This window comes from Manihot esculenta, chromosome 3 (assembly GCF_001659605.2).
Source record: "Manihot esculenta cultivar AM560-2 chromosome 3, M.esculenta_v8, whole genome shotgun sequence".
In the NCBI taxonomy this organism is placed as follows: domain Eukaryota; kingdom Viridiplantae; phylum Streptophyta; class Magnoliopsida; order Malpighiales; family Euphorbiaceae; genus Manihot; species Manihot esculenta.
The window spans coordinates 27,561,894-27,580,269 of NC_035163.2; the positions used below are offsets into that span (position 1 = coordinate 27,561,894).

Here is an 18,376-nt window from a genome sequence, read left to right on the forward strand (position 1 = left end):
AAATTAAGCAAAAATTTGAAGGCAAAAGAGAGAGTCAAAAGTCTCATCTATTATGAAATTTTGACTACCATCTATTTGTTTCCTGCATATAGAAACCCCATTCCACATTCTCAAAGATTTTCAAGGACAATGTTGATGGGAAATGAACACAGGAAATTGATAACTGATTATTCAATTTAAGCCCCAGATTGCAAAAGAAATATATAATAAACAAAATAACAACCACAAAAGTAATCCACTCCAAAAACCAGCTGTTAAAACTGAAAAAAAATTTAGCTGCAACAATGACCTCAAAATTTTCACTTGAAAAACAACCTTTTCACTAAATCAATATTTGATTGGAGAAATAATGTCTAGCTGGGAACCAAGCTTCTCCTCTGCAACCTTCTCAGCTTTAACCCTTAGTTTTGTCAACTGTTTCTTCCTCTCATAGGCCACCTGAGCCTTCTCCTTTCTCTTCCTCTCAAGTTCCTGCAGGAAAGTCAGAGAGAAAGGTTTTACCATTATCCACAAGAGAAAGGTTTCAACATTACCCACAAGTCATAGAGAAGAGCATCAGATGTCATATAGAACCATGCATAGTATTTAAAACACGAACAAGAAAAAATATGCTAAAACAAGTAGAACAGAATGCAAATTCACCATACATAATGTTGACAACTCTTAATAATGTGAATATATCCACTGGATCCACAATCCCCAACTACAAATCTACAACTGCATCAAGTAACTTAGACTCCAACAATTGCAAAAGGTATAAATACAACATATTCAATGGCAAACTACCCGAATTCCCACTTCAATACTAATCAACAGAACAGAACAAAAGAAAGCAACTTCCATTTAATTGGTATAACTCAAATAACAAAATGCCAAGTAGGCAAGAGCTGTAAGGCTGGGTAGGAACTCCATACCTTGATGGTCTCATAGTGGTTCCATCCAACCTCAGATGAAAGCCTGCCCAACAGACAGTACTTGTGTCCAGCCTGCAGCCTCAACACCCTATTTTGCAGGATCAAGTAAAAACAAACATCAATATCCAGTGAAAAGTTAAATATTATGGAAGGATGTCATATTCAAAAGACTTACTTGAGAGCATCAGGGATCACCATCCTCTTCATCTTATCATAAGGAGGTGGAACACCCTCATAAGCCTTCAAACGAGCAAGGGCAGCCTCTCCACGCTTAGTCTTATGAGGAATCATCCTTCAAAACAAGAAGGAAATTTAGAGCACCAAAGAAGAAAATGAAAAACACAAAAGGCACCTAGACGTTTCATTTGTACCAGCACACGAATGTGCATCGGAAACCAAAACACAGTACAAGCACACCCTTTGGATTCATGACATTCTTGCAATAATGCATCTTTTGACTATTAACAGACATAACAAACAATCACACTTCCCATTTTGACACTAAACTAACACCATTCCTGGAAAGCACGATTCACTCATCTCCCAGAAAAATCAACTTAGTGCATAACCTTTAAACCCTTTAAAGGCCAAGCAGACAAGCGAGGAACTCCTTAATTTAAACGTAAGCATCTTATCTTTTGGCAGCGAATCTAGGAACAATCAACTCATGTTTCTTAACTAAACTCAGCAACTGTGAAGGTCTACAAAATATTTTACCAAACTTCGAAATTTGCAAAAATGAAAGATGGGATTTTGTCCTACAAGTCCAAAACTAATTTCATTTACAAAACCGAAAAGAAACCCAGGACAAGTTTTGATCTTACCCACGGATTGTGCGCCAGAGGATCTTAGCAGGGGCACGGAAATGGATGGGGCCATGAGAAGGCTTAGTGTTCATGCGCTTACGCAAGAACCTCATGTACTTCATCTTCTGCCTAACCAATCCACCAGAGATGCAAATCTCCTCGCACCTAACAACCACAACTTTTTGGCCGTTCAAGAGCTCCTTGGCAATGATAGAGGCAAGCCTACCAAGCATGTGGTGCCTTGCATCCACCACCACCCTCTTGGCGCAGATCCCTGACCCCGACACCATTGTATCTCTAGGGCTCGCTGTGTAGCTTAGCGGCTGCTGGTGTATGATAAATGGGAGAATGCATGAGCAAGGAGAGGTACCAAGGATGAAGTGGGTTTATATGGGTTCGTCCATTAGGGTTTCGGCCCACCCTTTGAAGTTGGATTGAGCTTCTTGTTTCATTATGCTGCATTTACGTGCATGCTAGAAAATACTAATAAAAAATTTAATTTATAATATAGTATTTAAAATTTAATAAAATATATAAGACTCTATTTTTTAAATAAAAAAAATTAAGTCTTATGATTTTATTTTGTTGGCAAAATACTTATTTTCTTAAAATTTATTATTAATACTTATCAAAATGCCACAATTATTAATTAGCTAAAGGGAAAATAAAAAATCAAAGTCAATTCAAATTAAAAAAAAAAAGAAAATTGATATTAATAATATTTGCTCCTTTTTCCTTAAAAAAACTTAATTTAAAAAAAAATGAAAATAAAAAGGCAAAATAAATATATTATATATCTCATAATTTTGGTATTTAATTTTATCTATGTCTGTCAAAACCATTTTGTATTAGAAAATTGATGAATAATTAATTATGTAATAGAATTGAATATTAATAATTGGTTAAATATTTTTTTATCCCATATATTAAAAAAATGCATTTGATAATATTAATAATTAAATAATTATGTAAGCTAGAAATTTGTAGGGAAAAGATATTAGAAATCTTTGATATTGAATTTTTTATTTTTATAACAAATACTTTTTATCCATAAAATAGGTCTAATTCTATTTTTATATTGATTAAAAACATGGTTTTCTAAATAAAAAAAAATAGTTAAAAATATAAATTTTGTGTTTTTTTTTCTATTTGCATTACTATATTAAAATTAAATAATCCATCAAAAAATAAATTTATATTTATTGGACGGAAATAGTATTGCAATTTACCTATCAACCTAAAATTCAAGCTTCTACATATGTCTAGCCTCATAACAATTATGAATTGGGATGTAAACGGATAGAGGACCCGCGAAAATTAAACTACTCCAATTCGAACTCAATTTATATTAGTAATATCTAAATCCGTTTCGAACCCGATTAAAAATTAATTTAAACTATATGTATCCGTTCCAAACCCAATTATTATTATCCGAATAAAATCTGAACTCGTTTAATCTTATATATTTTAATTAATAATTTATATAAAAATATTTTTCATTAATAATTTTCATTTAAAAAATCTAATATTTCTAAAGAATATTTAAATTTAAATTTTTAAATGAAAATATATAAAAAAATTTATAAATATTATTATAAAATATATTTTTTATATTAAATTAATTATTTATATAAACGGGTTCGGGTAGAGGGTACCATGTACATAAAATCCGAATCCGATCTAAACCCGCAACGGATATTATTTTTAAAATCTAAACCCATTCCAAACCCGATTATAACTACCCAAATCCGTTTTATTAGGGTTCGGTCGGATCGGTACCCGAAAATACTCGATCCGTTGCCATCCCTAATTATGAAAGCTAAATTTAAGCTAAATTTATTTATAATGTGGATTTGAATCAACACACCATATACAGTCGTCTTCTGTCCTATAATTTTTATTCACTTTTTTTATTAAAATATTTTTAAAAATAAAATAAAATAAATTTATAATAATTAATTTATATATTATTATAGTGTAAAAAAAATTTAATAATTAAAAAATAAAAAAATAAGCAAAAATGAAGAAGTAGAATCTATTCGTTGAAATACATGATAACCCTTTTTTTTTTTCCCTTAGTAAATTACATCACATGCTGCTGTTTGCATGGATAAAACTGAATATCTGTTGAACCGAGCTTGCAATATCTTCTGCTGTGAACCTAGATTCGCTTGCAATCTGCATATAATACAGGCAATAATTTAAAAAAATATCTTAAATATTCTAAAATATTTAACCAACATAAAGATCATAAAATATAACCACAATAACAATTTTCTGTTTGTTTCTGATGATTTTGTTCTGTGGTTCCTTCAAGTACTTCACTCGTTCTAGTGATGATATTTCAGACAAGGAAAATGAGGAAGAAAGAAGAAGACAATTGAGTTATACCTTGACATTGAATGAATAGAGAACAGTTTGTTCAATGGTAGTAATGTTGGTGTGGAGGATATTAAGTTGCAAATCTTCTAGAGCTGCAATTGTCTTAATGAGCTGACCTGGCCTTCTCCTAGATAGAATCTTGATCATAGCATCAAACCCTAAAACCTTCACCTCAACATCAGCCAAGCATGACTTGTTCTCAGCAGTTTCCTCTCGGAGCTCGGTTTCGAAGTCCACGAGTTTCATTTGATCATTTTGAAGAGGCAAAGGAGGGAAAAATGGAGGTTGAGGTTGCTGGATTGCAAGAGACGAATCTCCCATCTGCCTTGAACCTTCTCCATAGAGCCTTCGCCGCTTTTGAGATTCTAGGCATTGAAGGAGGTGCTCCAATTCCCTCACGAACTCAATGGCTCCGCCAATAATCGAAGCTTGGTCTCCCTGCAAAAAATTAACAAAAGGGTGTCAAAAACAGGAAAAGATTCGATAAAAAAGCAGCCAACTTTGAGATCTTTTCGAGGAAGTGAAATCTAAAATTTGATACCCTTTGTACGTAAGATCCCGGCATGAGAGACCTCAGAACTCGGAGATGTTCATTCATTTGCTTCCTTCGATTTCTTTCCACTGCAATATGAGTCATTCTTTGGCTTTCCACTTCCTCGCTTGTCTTGATAGTTCTTGGCCTTTTTCTCTTGTTCTTCGCCTCAGGTATTGGGTTCTTGTTTTGAAGATCTTGATCTCCAAGAAACTGGAGTTGCACCGACGTATTGTCTGAAACCCTAGCTTCTTCTTCCTCTCTAACAGCCCTATCTTCTCCCATGATTCCTGCTTTATTTTCCCCACTTAGTTGAGGAACCATTAGAGACTGTCCCTCCCTCTTATCGTTCAATACAGGAAACTTCAGGAAGTAAACTGGATCAATACCAGTTTCTTCCTCAGATATTCTCGTTTGATTTAACGCCAACTTCGGCCCAAAATCTGCAAATTGCATAACATCTGCGAAACTCAGTTTATCAAGAGAAGTTGAAGTGCAAAACCCAGAAGATAGTTGCTGCTGATGAGGATGAGGATTATTGAGCATATAATCGATCATCCCGTTGCTGTTATCGCCAGAAGCTTCACTAATTCGCGACTTAGTGAATTCTTGATCTTGTTGCTGATGATTATGGTGGTCTAGAGTGTAATCTAAAGCCGTATAGTTTACCTGTAACAAGTGAAGCTCAAGGTGATGAAATGATTTATCAACAAAAACACACAAACATCACTGATGATAAGCTTCAAGGTGAATCTACCGAGAAGTTGTCCTCTTTATCCATTGCTATATGTAAGGATAACTTTAATCGAAAACCCTGAAGTGATAGCTCAATTAAAGCGAGGACAAAAACCCTAGTGAAATAAAAAGTTGATAATGAGATCAACAGTTAATTCACAGCAATTAAATGAAAATTTACGTAATTATAATGGTTAAGTAAATACAAAAATCAATGAAACAGAAGTTGCATGGAATTGTTAGGGGAAAGAAGAAATAGCCAAGAGAACCTGTTAAGACATTAGAAGAGATGAAGGCAGCAGGACCACCTTGGATTGATATTTTTAGTGAAAAACATTGAGACGAGGGTTGTGGGCCGTGTCTTATATACATGTATGTGTGTGTGGGGTTTGTGGGCCATCAGGAAAGAGAAGAGAGGAGCCTTAGTGGATTAATGTAGACCTCATGGTTGATGAGTTAGCTGTTATTAATGTGCGTCACAGGCAAGCAAACGCTCTTGGACTTGCTTTTTACCACCTCTTTTCATGATCCTAATTAAAGAGATGAAGGGCTGCATAGTGTAGATTTGAAGTTTGAAAATCAGATTGAGTTTATTGATTTGCATGTGACATTCCTGCTAACCTCTCATGTGATACTTCTAATGCTTATAAGTCCAATAAGATAATTAATGCTCATTTCAATTGAATTTTTTTTCATGATAAAAATTTAAGAAGAAAATTGTGAAGATTTCCCTTTGTTTTCTCAATTAATGCAATTTTAATACGTCCTCCCTTATTTTATTTAATTTAGATGAGGTTTAAGGTTTTTCATTAGAATTAAGTAAATGACTTACTAACCTCATGTTTGCAAAATATATATATATATATATATATATATATATATATATATATATATATATATATATATATATATATATATATAGTAATAATTTATTAAAATATCCTTTTTAGTTCATTTATTATATTCATCATTGAAAAAGGTGATATCAAAGGAAAAAAAAGGATAAATGCATCGAAATAAAATAAACAAGGCGTTAAGCTGCAAAAAATAATTAATATTTGATTTTTTAAAAATTTTACTTAGACTCCATTTATTTTATAAAAAATATTTTTTATATTTTTTAATATTTAAGACATTCAAAAATTTAATTAACGAACAATACTTTTTTAGCTAAAGAAAAATATTTTTCACATAAAATATTTATCAAATACAAATACAATTTATTTATTAGCCATAAAGTGGGATGAAGGGAGTGTCTGTTTAATATTTGGAGAAAAGTTGTTAAGCTTAAAGTGTAGTTTGGCAAATTGACAGGTTTATGCAATTTTAGATGTTGGAAGATCTCATAAAAAGATCAAGAAACTAAACTCCATCAATCCAGTTTAACAAAATTCCAGGCATATGGGTATAGCATTCGATCCCAAAAATGCTATATGTCAGTCTTACAAACGGTAAAATATCACTAACTCCTTTTTTTTTTTCAAAAAAAGAAAAAATTGTTTTATCGGAATTTTATTGCCAGTGCCTGGCTAGAGAATAGGAAGGTAGCACTTTCCTTGTACGCATGATGCTTCTCAAGGGAGGATATAATTGTCATTCCACAGAAGCATATGTATGAATTGACAAAAGATTTTTGTTTCACATGATGCAACTGACTCTTCTCTTGCATTCTTTATAGAGGTAGATTTTTAGATACCAGAACTTTCAAAACAAGGAATTTGATGTATAGTTTTAGCTTAAATCCATCTTTTAATCAATTTGTAAATGCTAATACAAAAGAATTAAAACAATATACCCAAACCCATGAACATAATCAAAAGAAAAGATTCCGCATCTAATCCCATTGAAAGGGTAATTTATTCCTCAAATGTTATAAAAACACACGTAAAGGCAGACGATATCTCCAGAGTACACGCATATAACCAACGTAATAGGGTAAAAGCTAACACTCAGAAAAATCGCAAGAAAGTGGAAACTTGATAGCAGGGGCAAACAATCCAGGAAAAAGTCACTGCATATTAATGAAAACAATAAAAAAGAACACATTAAGACAGGTAAATCTGAAAGTAAAATGACTACAAAACGCTTCAAATTTTGTCCCCAAGATCTACAGAAGGTCCTACTATATGTTGATATCATGTATCTATCCAGTACCTAAAAAAAATTGGTTTACTCTGCTGATAAGAAAACCTTGAAACAAGCAAACCTGCTTATGTTGGCCATCACCATGCATGCAAGATTGAAGTGATCATTTGAGACGCATTTAATTTTCTCTGCCAGTTACAAGCAACATGATTTCTAACTGAGGACCAATGTGAAAATCGCTATGACCAGAATTATGTTGTGTACTCAAAGGGCTGAGGCGGCTGAGGCTCCTCATCAACAGCCATGGCTGATGCAGAACCTTGCTGTCCTGTAGCTGAACCGCCTGCAGGTGACACAGTAGATGATGGTGCATCTGTAAGAGATAGCACCTCTGGCTCAGTTGGTTTCAGGTCTCTCAGGAGGACAAACCCTGAGGGTGCTAACTTCACTGGTGCGTATCTGCTATCTTCCATAAATTTAATGAACTTCTCCTGGGCAGGAACAACCCTTGCTGGGTTGGTCAAAATCTCAAAAGAAGGTTCAGGCTCTGCCTTCTTCTCTGGCTGGCTATCAACCTAACAAAGAATTTAAATCATTTGATCAAGTTAAAATCATGAATTCTATCACTTGAGAACCACACACTGCATCAGAAAAAATAATAACTCAACAACATAATGGTACCCAAAAATAATGATGAAAAAGCAATCTAAAATTCAAATAGGAAAAGATAAAATTGCTTCCAGGTACTTGGTCTAGGAAACATGTAAGCAATATTAACCTGCATGGAATCCCCATCCTTCTCACTTGATGATTTCTCTTTTCCAGTATTTGATGCAGCAGATGAAGACTCTGCTCCTGCTGCCTTCTCAGCATGAGCTTTCTGCTCTGCCTCTTTCTTGGCCCTAGCTTTGGCCTTCGCTGAAGTTGACAGAACTGCAGTGGGAAGTTTCACAGCAGATGTGGTGGTGGGCACAGTGGTTGGCTTTGGATACTCAAATAAAGAAGGCTTTGCATTTGATATGAACTCAAATTTTGGAACTTTCAAGTCATAGTTCAGTCCAATAAAAGCTGTGGGTGAGAATGACAAGCTTATGAAATAGATGAGAGGATACCAATACCAAAACTGGCTAAAAACAGCTAGGCCAACTACAGCAGTGACTTTATCATGTTTTGTCTTAGAAAGCAATCTTATTGTCACATTCCTTCCCCCAGCATCAAGTATTCCAGAAGCAAGGATAGCACCCATCTTGCTCATGGTGTCTTCATGCTTATCAAGAATTATCTTTTCCAATTGACGCCTAAAAAAACCAGGCATGCATAACTACATCAGCTTTTGCAAAGGGAATAGGGTGATGAAGTGCATTAGGCATCATCAGTTTTCAAGCAAAACAGCATAAAGAATACAAGAGTAATGCAGTACCTGAATGTTCCAACACGAGAATCACTGGCCTCATTCATCTGCACCATGACCATAGCCATTGCAATAAGAGCACCTTGACGAACAAAATCGACAACATCTGATGTCAAAGGTTCTAGTAATGATATAGCCTCACTCAAGCCAGTGCCTGCACAGGAAATGCCTACTGCAAGAGCTGCACCATATCGTACATGTGGGTTATAGGACTCCGACAGTAAGGAGACAATTCGAGGAGTCTGCACCAAGAGTTACAGTATTAAAAATATCAAGTACAGAACATATACAGAGAAAACAGTAATATAAAAAGTAAAATTATACAAGCAAAAGAGAAAGAACAAGAAAACATCTATAATGATCTTAAACAGAGAATTACCAAGAAATACAATAGAACAAGAATGGTAATACCAAACACGACCATTGACCAAAAAGAGATTGTTGAAGAGGCTTGAACATACCTGCTCTGGCTCAGAGTAGAGGACAAATCCAAGTGCAAGAACTGCAGTCCTCCTTACATCATCACTGACATCTGACACAGCAAAGTGCAACAGTTGGCGGATGGCCTTGTTGTTTGCTGTTCCCCTGTAGGCCAATGCTAATGCATACATGCCACCATAACGAAGTATTGGGTCCTGATCACGAGTCATTTGCTCAATTAGTGTGTCTGCTTCTTCTTCTCTTCCATAAACTGTGAGCGCTATTCCTAATGCCAATCCCCTGCAGCCAACAACAACATGAAAAACAAGGCTAAGAACAGAATTGAAAGCTAATCGCAGTTCCATAATGTGATTCCAAATTTACCTAATGATCTTCTCATGCTGTGTCTCATGAGCGTACGTAAGCATCTCACTTGCTTTCTCACTTGCAGTTCCAACCATAAGCAAACCCATACTTATACCAGCAGCCTCACCAGCAACAGCACTATCAGTGTACAAAGCACTCTTGATATCATCATAGATATCTTCATCAGCAGTTCCTAAAGCTGCCAAACCTAGACCTAAGCATGCACCATGTTGAATGACCTGCATATGACGTTTCAATATGAATTTAAGAAATATCAAAAGCCTCTCTGTTCAAAAAGAATCTATAGTAGACTCAGAAAGTAACCACACCTCTACATTTGTGCTACGTAGGCTATCACGAAGGAACTGTTTGATGCCCTCGCCATGGTTCGCATGAATAAGACCCAGAGCATAAAGAGCACCTCCTTCTGAGTATGGACTACCTCCACCACCAGATCCACCCTGGGGTAGATAAGGTCTCATCAGTGACCTTCCCTGCTGCAGGTGACCTCTGTGGATGACACCAAGCCCTGCTGTAGCACTAAACTTGGCCCAATTTGTGGCCCTGCTCAACCAATCCTGATAATAGATAAATGCTAAAACTCTTCAGTGAATATAAAAAGTAGAAATGCTTGAACAATTTAAAAAGGAAAAAAAGTAATATAAAATAAGGATCCTTTACTCACCAAATTCTCCCTGAGGAATGTATCCACAGTTGTTCCAGCATGCATAATTGCATTAGCATAAATAGTTGCACTGTGACAAACACTATTCCTCATCTCAACAGACTGCTTGATTGTCTTCAGAATAAGAAGATCTGATCTGTAAGCAAATTGCAAGCGTTAGTTGTAACTCCTTTCCATTATCCCCCCAAGTGAGCAACAAACTATTTTATACACAGAAAAGAATTGTTATGAAATTAAACAATTTACAAAATGGTAAAAAGAAGATTTCTTTAAAAATGTCTCACTTGTTATGACTGTATAGAAATTGTAGAGTCAACTGAATTGATGTCTCTCCAGATAAAATTCCCTTGATTTTTGTCAGCCGCTCAGAATATATTGCTTCATTTGGATCTGTTTCATGCACAATGGCAGTTGAAGCTGAAGATCCTTCTGTCATTTGAACATCCTCTGAAGCAGTAGAATTTTCATTTTGTGCAGTCTCTGGATCACTAGGTTTTGGCTGCACCGACTCTGAAGATTGAGACTTTGGAACCGTAAGGCGATCTCTAACATTTAATAGAAAAGCTTGGTGCTCATTCTCCACAAGATCAAAGGCTATTTGAAATGCAAGCAAAACATCATCCTTGTTTCCAGAACGCAAAAGCTTTTCCAGTATGCTAGCTACACCTTCAGGTTCATCCAAGAACATGAGACACTGACAGATGCTCAAGTAATCAGGAGAAGGCAGCTTCTGATAAACATTAACAAGAAGTCGGAACACCTGTAGAACGAACCAAAAGATATAAATTTACATTAATGTCATTGGGTAGCATTCCATGACTTGGTCCACAGTATGAACCAAGTATCAGACAAACAAACCAAAATACAATTTCTACAGTGAAATGGCCATGACATACAGAAGAAACATAGATCTTTTCTGAACTAGCATAATAACCTCCTTACCTCACATCGATATTCTCTACGATTAACAAAAGCATGTGAAACATTGATGCAATATGAAAGAGTTCCATGAACATTATCACTCCTTGTTATTGCTTCCTCAAGTTTGTCCAGTCTTCTACATTCAATTGCAATTCCCATGGCTTGTTGGTATTTTCCATCCATGATACACCTGAATGAAGGAAGCATAAGAAACTAAGAACAATGAAGACATATCAAAGTAGATAAGTTGGCGCTTTGCATACTTGTCCAGCATTCTCTCCACAATAGCCTCTAGCCTGGAGTCCACTTTTTCTGCCTCAGCATTTGATTCAGTAGCCTTTGACTTTAGACTAGCATACTCATCTATTGCCTTAGCTGAGGATACAAACAGAAACCAAAAAAAATCAAGTAAACCACTGAAGGATGAGAGAATTTGCATATATCAACATCACTTCTTAAAATATATAGAATTTAAAATATAGGCCAGCCAAATGATTAGTCACCCATTAAATTAATAAATTCCCATATTTTTCATGTTTAACTGTAGCATGACAAATTTTCATGTCTTTCTGCGTAGTTCCATGAATTTTCAAGATGAAAAATGCAGGGTTATGAACATGCTTACCCAGAAGTGTATGAACATAATCAGAATCCTCTGAAACATCGAAAAGAGAACCAGCTCCAAGGGCATATGATAAGGAATCGTTTAGATCACCCAAGTAACAGAAAACCTGAGGAAGGAAAAGAACAAAATTTTCACTAAACAAAAGAACGAAGTTGTCAAATAAGCAGTGAGAGTGACAAGCTGAGGGCTCTTACTTCCTATAAGATCTACAGGGAACTGATCCAGTGCAAAAATATTTAAATCTACAGGGAATTAATAAATATTTACTTCCTATAAGATCTACAGGGATTTATTGCACATATTATCTTTCATGAATTTCTTATTCATAAAATGTTTACCAAACAAAGTTGCTAACCTGAAGTCTTACCTCTCATGCATTCACATGTAGAATTCTAATAAGTAATAGCTTCTATACTTGTGAAAGCAAACGAATTTTTATTTGCGTACACAGCAGATATAAGTACAACAGGAAGGTGTAGGTTCTGAAAAGTTACAACTGCTGCAGTTTGAGACGGTTGAAATAGTCCATCCATTATGTATTCTGAAGGAGTGAGGGTAGGATGAGACATAGGTCTGTTTCGCATGGTTGTAGAAAATATTTATGAGAAACACCTCCTTCAATATATTAGCATTTACAAATTGTTTTTAAGTCAAATTTAACCAGCTTTAGTCATAAGAACTCTAAGCAACTATAAAACTTCTTCAAAATGAATCTAATCATGATGCTTTCCAAAAACTAGGTTTGAGCCACAATCCCCAAACAAACTCATAATAGGAGTAGAAAGGAGCTAGTCATGACCTTGGAAACAACTAGTGCAGCAAGCTGTCTCTGATGCTGATCAAACTCCTCATCTTCATATAGGCTCTCTCTGTATGATAATGTATAATAAGCATTCATATCCAATAGCACATCAAAACCAATATTTCTCAAGCCAAAAAAAGCTAAGAAGTCCTCAAATCTCAAGTGAGTCAAAATAATGGAATCTGAAATTGACTGGAAACTACCAGAAGCAATTAACCACGTAAATGAAGAATATAAGCGAAAATATACATGCAAATAAGTTACTTGACAACTACAATATAAAATCATCAAAAAATTGCAAGGAGAAATTTGTGTCAGCACGAAATTGAATCAGTCAATGCCACTGCTAAAAAACAACTTATAAAGGAGTGCTTATTTTAACATAAACAAACAAATTATGTAGAAGCTGCTGTATGTTATTTATTATTGAATGCCATCATGAAGCACTGAACAGCAGTGGGTTATAGATAGACATAACTTTGATTTATATATATATGTCATCGCAGCAATTGTGATGTTGATATGCAAATACCAAACCCTAAAACCCCCAAATTTATATGCCAAATAATAGAACATCCCCAAATCATAATAACACCATTCTTCCAGAATTCTAAAACTATCTTTTACTAAACCGTAGCAATTGAAAATCAAATTTAACACAATGTACTGGACGGTGAAAAATAAACTTTGTATGAGAACTTAAAGCAAATAAGAATAGGCAGACACTACTTACAAAGGAAGCAAAAGATCAAACTCGAAGCAATCTAATAAACTGCTACCCACATATAATAAGTGAATTAAGCCAAATTCCAAGAGAAAATGGAGAAATATTAAAGTGGAAGGAGTACCAATTTCCCAGTAAGAAAGCAGATCAAATACAACCAAAACCCTAAACCCAACTGAAAAGGAAAAACCCAAATCCCAAATCCCAAATCCCTAAATGCGAGATAGAGAGGAAGAAATGAAAGTTACATCAATGGCACACTTGTGGAGATCTCCGGCCAGAACTGATCCACAAATTTGTTAAGGTTATACAAAGCGTGTTGCTTGAGCTGCGGATGAGTCTCGTTAAGCATCGCAAGCAAAGCACCAGCCGAGCTCACCATCGTCGCTGCCATTGCTTCGGACGAAGGAAGAGAAGATACAGAAACTAAGGCTGCGTTGATTTTGAAGAGAGGAAGCAGAGGAAATTAGATGAACCCCCAGGGGAGAAATGGTATTTCAATTATTGTTGCTTTTTTATATAAAATTATAAATTAGATTTTCTTCAATTTAGTAAACTTTCTGGACAAGTCAAAAAAATTCCCAATCTCCTGTTTTAGGTATTTGAATTGGGACAATGAAAAAATTGAAATTTTCTTTTTTAAATCGACTCGAAATCCAAATTAAGAATAGAATATGAAATTTTTTAAATTTATTTATTATCGAATTAAATTTAAAGATTTTTATTTTTTAATTTTTTTATTTATAAGATTTTTAAAAGCCAATAATAAGGATTCAATTTAATTATTATCTAAATAAATAACCTATATTAGGATTTATCCTTGCACATAAACAAGAAAGATATTCGAAGGTGCATTTTTTCCTTTGAAGAGGAATCGGAATAAGTTTAAGATTCAACAAATTTTTCTTTTTAAATGTAACTATAAATTGAAGGGTTTTTGTTTTCCAAAATTTGTGGCCAAGTGGTTTTTAATTAATTCATACCCATTTCAAAAGAATTTATAGTTTTTTAAATATTAAGAGAATTTTTTATCGTAATATTATTATTGAAACCAATTCACAGTTTACTTGGTTAATAACCCTTCAATGGTAAAAAATTTTAGTTTCGATTTTAAAATAAAATGAAAATAAATTATTAATAACGAGAATAAAAATATAGGAGTGATCATGTTTAACGTAATCGAATTTAATAAATTAAAAATTAAAATTTTAATATTTATAAAAATTAAATTAATTTTAGATAAAAATCAATATAAATTAAATTGATTTAATTCGATTCATTTTAATTTAATCGGTTGAATTTTTAATAATTTTTATTTTCTCACTTTATTTTTAATTTTTTAAAATTTAATTAAAATATTTTAATATTAATTATAATCTAATTTTTATATTATAAAAAATAATATATTATTTCACTAATTAATTTAATTTTACTGATTTTTTTATTAAAATTAAATTAGATTGAAATAATTAAAATTTTTAAAATAAAAATTAAATTAAATTAAAAAAAATAAACTAAAATTTTAAATTAATTCAATTTTGAACCAAATTTATATGACCTTTTGCGAGAAGGGCGGAGGCCATGACCCGTGAGCCAGTTGGGAAGTTGTAGGGCCTTCTCTTCCACAAAGGGCTTTGTTACTTGATTGGGCCTAAGCTTCTGCTGCTACAATTTCGGTCATTCTATTGCAAAGTTTCAATAAATTTGGCCCTTTAGCTATTCAATTTTGCACAGTTATCTCCTCAACATGTAAACCGTAAAATAACATAACTTTTACACATCATTCAATACTTTCTTAGACGATTAAAACTCAATAGATGTACTAACTTGAAAAATAAATGAGTGCAAATAGTAAAAAAATAAGATGGAAATAGAAATAAAGAGACAAAAATTGTGAAAAAGAGAGTCAACAACAAAGCAAGAGCTGTGAAATTAATAATAATAATATTAATACCCAGGAATTAAGTATATCTAAATTTATATTATAAGAAATTTTTATTAAATATGAACTATCATATATTTATAACAAAAATTTTCTAAGCTCAAGAAGACAATAAAAGAAGAGAGAGAAAGTTTGTGTTATGTGCAAGGGTTTAGGAAATTGAAGGGTTTGTGCGGTGGATTTGGATTCACTCCCATTATCCTTTTGTATGTTTTGATTTGATTGAAGTTTCTGTTTTGTTTATGCGAGATTCCTCAATCCACTTAACTTTGACGGCTCAGCATCAGTTGGTATAGTTTGTCGCATTTTCGTAGATCTTATGCTTTTCAGTGAGATTTACTTTGTTGATCTACAATTGTGATTTTACACGTTAAAATCTGCCGTCTGAGAGCTTACCTTCATTGTTAGCTATCAAAATTTTGAAAGGATGGTGGAGTAGACACCAGAGTGCCAGCATCGCCTCAAATTGGTCCCTCCTCCATGGCCATGCGAAATGAAACTAATGTGGCGCCTCATTTCTTCTTCTGGTGGCTTTCGTCAATGACCATGTACTTTGGTTTGCTGCTTTGAGCTTGCTGGCGGTGTGGATTGTGGTCGTTGGCAATTGTTTGTGGCGGTGCTGGGTTGGTCAGAATGGCATGGGTAGCAATGCTTGTGGACTAGGTTTTCTTTTTTGGGTGGGTTATGTTTTTTAGTTGGCATCTAACATTTGTGTAATGGGTTACGGTAGGCCTTGTTGTTTTCTTTGCCTAGTTGGGTTTGAAATGCAAATGATGCATAATAAAAAAATATTTTTTTTTCATCTAAATTGATATTTATAATTAATAAAACAAGTTTTTGAAGGAATAAGCCACAGATGAGAAAAAGAATAAGGATAAAATAACATTTAAAAAAAAAAGGGTTTTAGTTAGGGGTGCGCATTCGGTCGGTTTGGTTTAAAATCGAACCGAACTGAAATAATCGAAAACCAAATTGAAGAACTTTATAAAAACTGAATCGAACCGAATAAGAGAGATAACCGAATCGAATCGAACCGAATCGATTCGGTTTAATTCGGTCAGTTTGATCGGTTAAACCGATTTTTGGAGCAATTCGTTTAAACTTAATGTTAAATGACCTGCCAGCAACAGCGTTTTAAATGGCAATTCCATCCTTTTACCTTAATGACACGTGAAGCTTCAAAAGTTCTGGGTTTTTATCAATTTTATTATGCTATTCAAAGAATTTGAAAAAATAGTTGTCTCAACACAACATCTAATTTCTAATATATATAAATCAGGATACAACATCACAGGACAGCAGATCTAATGGAATTTGTTTTCAAAATATTTATTTACCTTCTACGGTTGCCTTAAGTTCAAGGCACACATGGACGACACAACTGACTGAACTGAGGGCTGGAAGCGTGAGAGAGAGATGTACGACACAACAGCACGCGGCAGTGCACGACAGCGATGCAGATGTACGACACCACAACACACGACAGCGGCGACGGGTGACGCGGCACCGACAATTGAGGCGACGAGATGCGGCTCCGACGATTGCGGCGACGGGTCACACAGCCGCAACGTACAAGCCGAGGTACCCTACGATGGTCAATTAGTCGATGTCGCCGAGAGGAAAGTGGAGGTTGGACAGTGGAAGCGCCGCTGGAAGTGGTGGATGGAGGCACATGCACTGTGAGTGTGAGGTGAGGACAGGCGGCGTGGAATCTGAAATGGAGAGCGACAGAACGCGAATGCGGACTGTGGCAGACGAGATGACTTTTAGATTTAGGGCAAATAAGTGAACTATTAAAAACAACGTAGTATTGATGATTTCGGTTCGGTTTAATCGAAAATTTTGAATCTAAAACCGAACCGAAATCACCGATTTTTTAAAAATTTCATCCGAACCGAACCGAATAACAAATAAAACTGAACCAAATTTTTGAAATTAATCGGTTCGATCGATTATTTCGGTTTAAACCGAATACTGCTCACCCCTAGTTTTAGTTGGTGATGACCGTCGGGCTTCCTCTACCCTGGGCGAGGTCGGGTCCAAGAGGAGAACAATGACCCAGAACTCATCAAGCCCTCCTTAGACTAGACTGACCAACTCAGCATCTCAGGCCTCGACCCAAACACGTCGGGCCGGATGGATTTCCCGCGAACCCAGACCGAGTAGGAAGAAGTCCAGTCCGGTGATATGATGTGATGTGAGGGAGATGAGCTAGTCCAGTCACTTCACAGCCCAACCCGCACGCGTGCTGGAGGAATTAAATAGCCGCTGACATGGAAAGGGGTCTGACACGTCCGTATGTACGGGTCTGAGTGACATAGACAGGTAGCACAATAATAGGAAAGGGGAGGCTCAGGGGCAGGAAAAAAAAAGAGGGGTCTTCCTTCTTCTTCCGGCTTCTTTCTCACCTTCAAATTCTTTTACTTTATTTTTATCTGCAACTCTGACCTATCCATATTATACTAGTTCATGAACCTAACTTCCACACAGGAAGTATCTCTAGTGGACCCCTAAATCTATATGATAAACTCATATGATGGATCCAAAAAAAAATCAGATCTATAATGGAGTAAGAGAAAAATTAGATTCATCAGTTGGTATTAGTTGTTTTAGCAATTATTTTGCTATTGATTAGTTAAACATTATAATTTTTTTTTTTTTTATAATTTATCTGTAATTTTTAAATATTAATATTTTAATTGAGTAAAACATTCTAAATTGTTGGCTATAGATGATGTATTTATAATTTCATACTATTGAGAAAAGCATCAGATGTGGTCATAAAATAATAAACACAGAAAATGTTTTAAGGACCACATGTAGGGTGTAGGTTGAAGCAGTGTCAGTTTCAAAACACACATGTTGTATTCCTCTATACCCACATCATTGCTTCCAATTCATCTGCACAACTCTGTCACTCACATCCACTTTTACCCATTATTATTATTTTTCCAATCTAGGAAAATAAACCATTAAAATATGCCATTGCATGCAAATTTTTATTCATAATTTGCATTTGGAAATCA

At 34.7% G+C, this 18,376-nt stretch overlaps 3 protein-coding genes across 5 annotated transcripts; all 3 read right to left on the reverse strand.

The window, feature by feature from the left end:
* Positions 1-156: 156 nt before the first annotated feature.
* On the reverse strand, positions 157-2,095 carry LOC110610313 (60S ribosomal protein L13a-4). The gene is made up of 4 exons (XM_021750177.2): positions 1,739-2,095; positions 1,090-1,206; positions 915-1,002; positions 157-471 (listed from the first exon to the last, which is right to left on the reverse strand). Exons 1-4 carry the CDS (start codon positions 2,008-2,010, stop codon positions 328-330), a joined length of 621 nt encoding a protein of 206 aa, XP_021605869.1. The 5' UTR covers positions 2,011-2,095; the 3' UTR covers positions 157-327.
* A 1,698-nt stretch (positions 2,096-3,793) lies between these two features.
* On the reverse strand, positions 3,794-5,773 carry LOC110610958 (transcription factor FAMA). Of its 2 annotated transcripts, XM_021751037.2 has the most exons (5): positions 5,639-5,773; positions 5,392-5,485; positions 4,644-5,303; positions 4,112-4,540; positions 3,794-3,898 (listed from the first exon to the last, which is right to left on the reverse strand). In XM_021751037.2, exons 2-5 carry the CDS (start codon positions 5,413-5,415, stop codon positions 3,809-3,811), a joined length of 1,203 nt encoding a protein of 400 aa, XP_021606729.1. In that variant the 5' UTR covers positions 5,416-5,485; positions 5,639-5,773; the 3' UTR covers positions 3,794-3,808. The 2 variants fall into 2 exon arrangements, with proteins under 2 accessions (XP_021606729.1, XP_021606730.1); XM_021751038.2 differs by lacking the exon at positions 5,392-5,485 and having other exon boundaries at positions 5,639-5,743.
* A 1,576-nt stretch (positions 5,774-7,349) lies between these two features.
* Positions 7,350-13,911, reverse strand: LOC110610700 (26S proteasome non-ATPase regulatory subunit 1 homolog A). Of its 2 annotated transcripts, XM_021750739.2 has the most exons (13): positions 13,657-13,911; positions 12,682-12,751; positions 11,883-11,988; positions 11,521-11,632; positions 11,279-11,447; positions 10,621-11,096; positions 10,337-10,472; positions 9,981-10,229; positions 9,670-9,890; positions 9,327-9,585; positions 8,875-9,107; positions 8,233-8,752; positions 7,350-8,029 (listed from the first exon to the last, which is right to left on the reverse strand). In XM_021750739.2, exons 1-13 carry the CDS (start codon positions 13,800-13,802, stop codon positions 7,706-7,708), a joined length of 3,021 nt encoding a protein of 1,006 aa, XP_021606431.1. In that variant the 5' UTR covers positions 13,803-13,911; the 3' UTR covers positions 7,350-7,705. The 2 variants fall into 2 exon arrangements, with proteins under 2 accessions (XP_021606431.1, XP_043810927.1); XM_043954992.1 differs by lacking the exon at positions 12,682-12,751 and having other exon boundaries at positions 13,657-13,782.
* Positions 13,912-18,376: the final 4,465 nt, after the last annotated feature.

What these genes read in the sequence shown, in the direction of transcription:
- LOC110610958 (XM_021751037.2), bottom strand. Translation starts at nt 5,415, where the DNA reads ATGGATAAAGAGGACAACTTCTCG. An exon ending in CGGGATCTTACGTACAAAGG is followed by an intron (nt 4,541 to 4,643) that starts GTATCAAATTTT and finishes AATTTTTTGCAG; the next exon opens with GGAGACCAAGCTTCGATTAT. An exon ending in TCTATTCATTCAATGTCAAG is followed by an intron (nt 3,899 to 4,111) that starts GTATAACTCAAT and finishes TATTATATGCAG; the next exon opens with ATTGCAAGCGAATCTAGGTT.
- LOC110610313 (XM_021750177.2), bottom strand. Translation starts at nt 2,010, where the DNA reads ATGGTGTCGGGGTCAGGGATCTGCGCCAAGAGGGTGGTGGTGGATGCA. An exon ending in GTGATCCCTGATGCTCTCAA is followed by an intron (nt 1,003 to 1,089) that starts GTAAGTCTTTTG and finishes CCTGCAAAATAG; the next exon opens with GGTGTTGAGGCTGCAGGCTG. An exon ending in ACCACTATGAGACCATCAAG is followed by an intron (nt 472 to 914) that starts GTATGGAGTTCC and finishes ACTTTCCTGCAG; the next exon opens with GAACTTGAGAGGAAGAGAAA.
- LOC110610700 (XM_021750739.2), bottom strand. Translation starts at nt 13,802, where the DNA reads ATGGCAGCGACGATGGTGAGCTCGGCTGGTGCTTTGCTTGCGATGCTT. An exon ending in TCCACAAGTGTGCCATTGAT is followed by an intron (nt 12,752 to 13,656) that starts GTAACTTTCATT and finishes ATTATCATACAG; the next exon opens with AGAGAGCCTATATGAAGATG. An exon ending in TCTACTCTGAGCCAGAGCAG is followed by an intron (nt 9,108 to 9,326) that starts GTATGTTCAAGC and finishes CTCTTGGTGCAG; the next exon opens with ACTCCTCGAATTGTCTCCTT.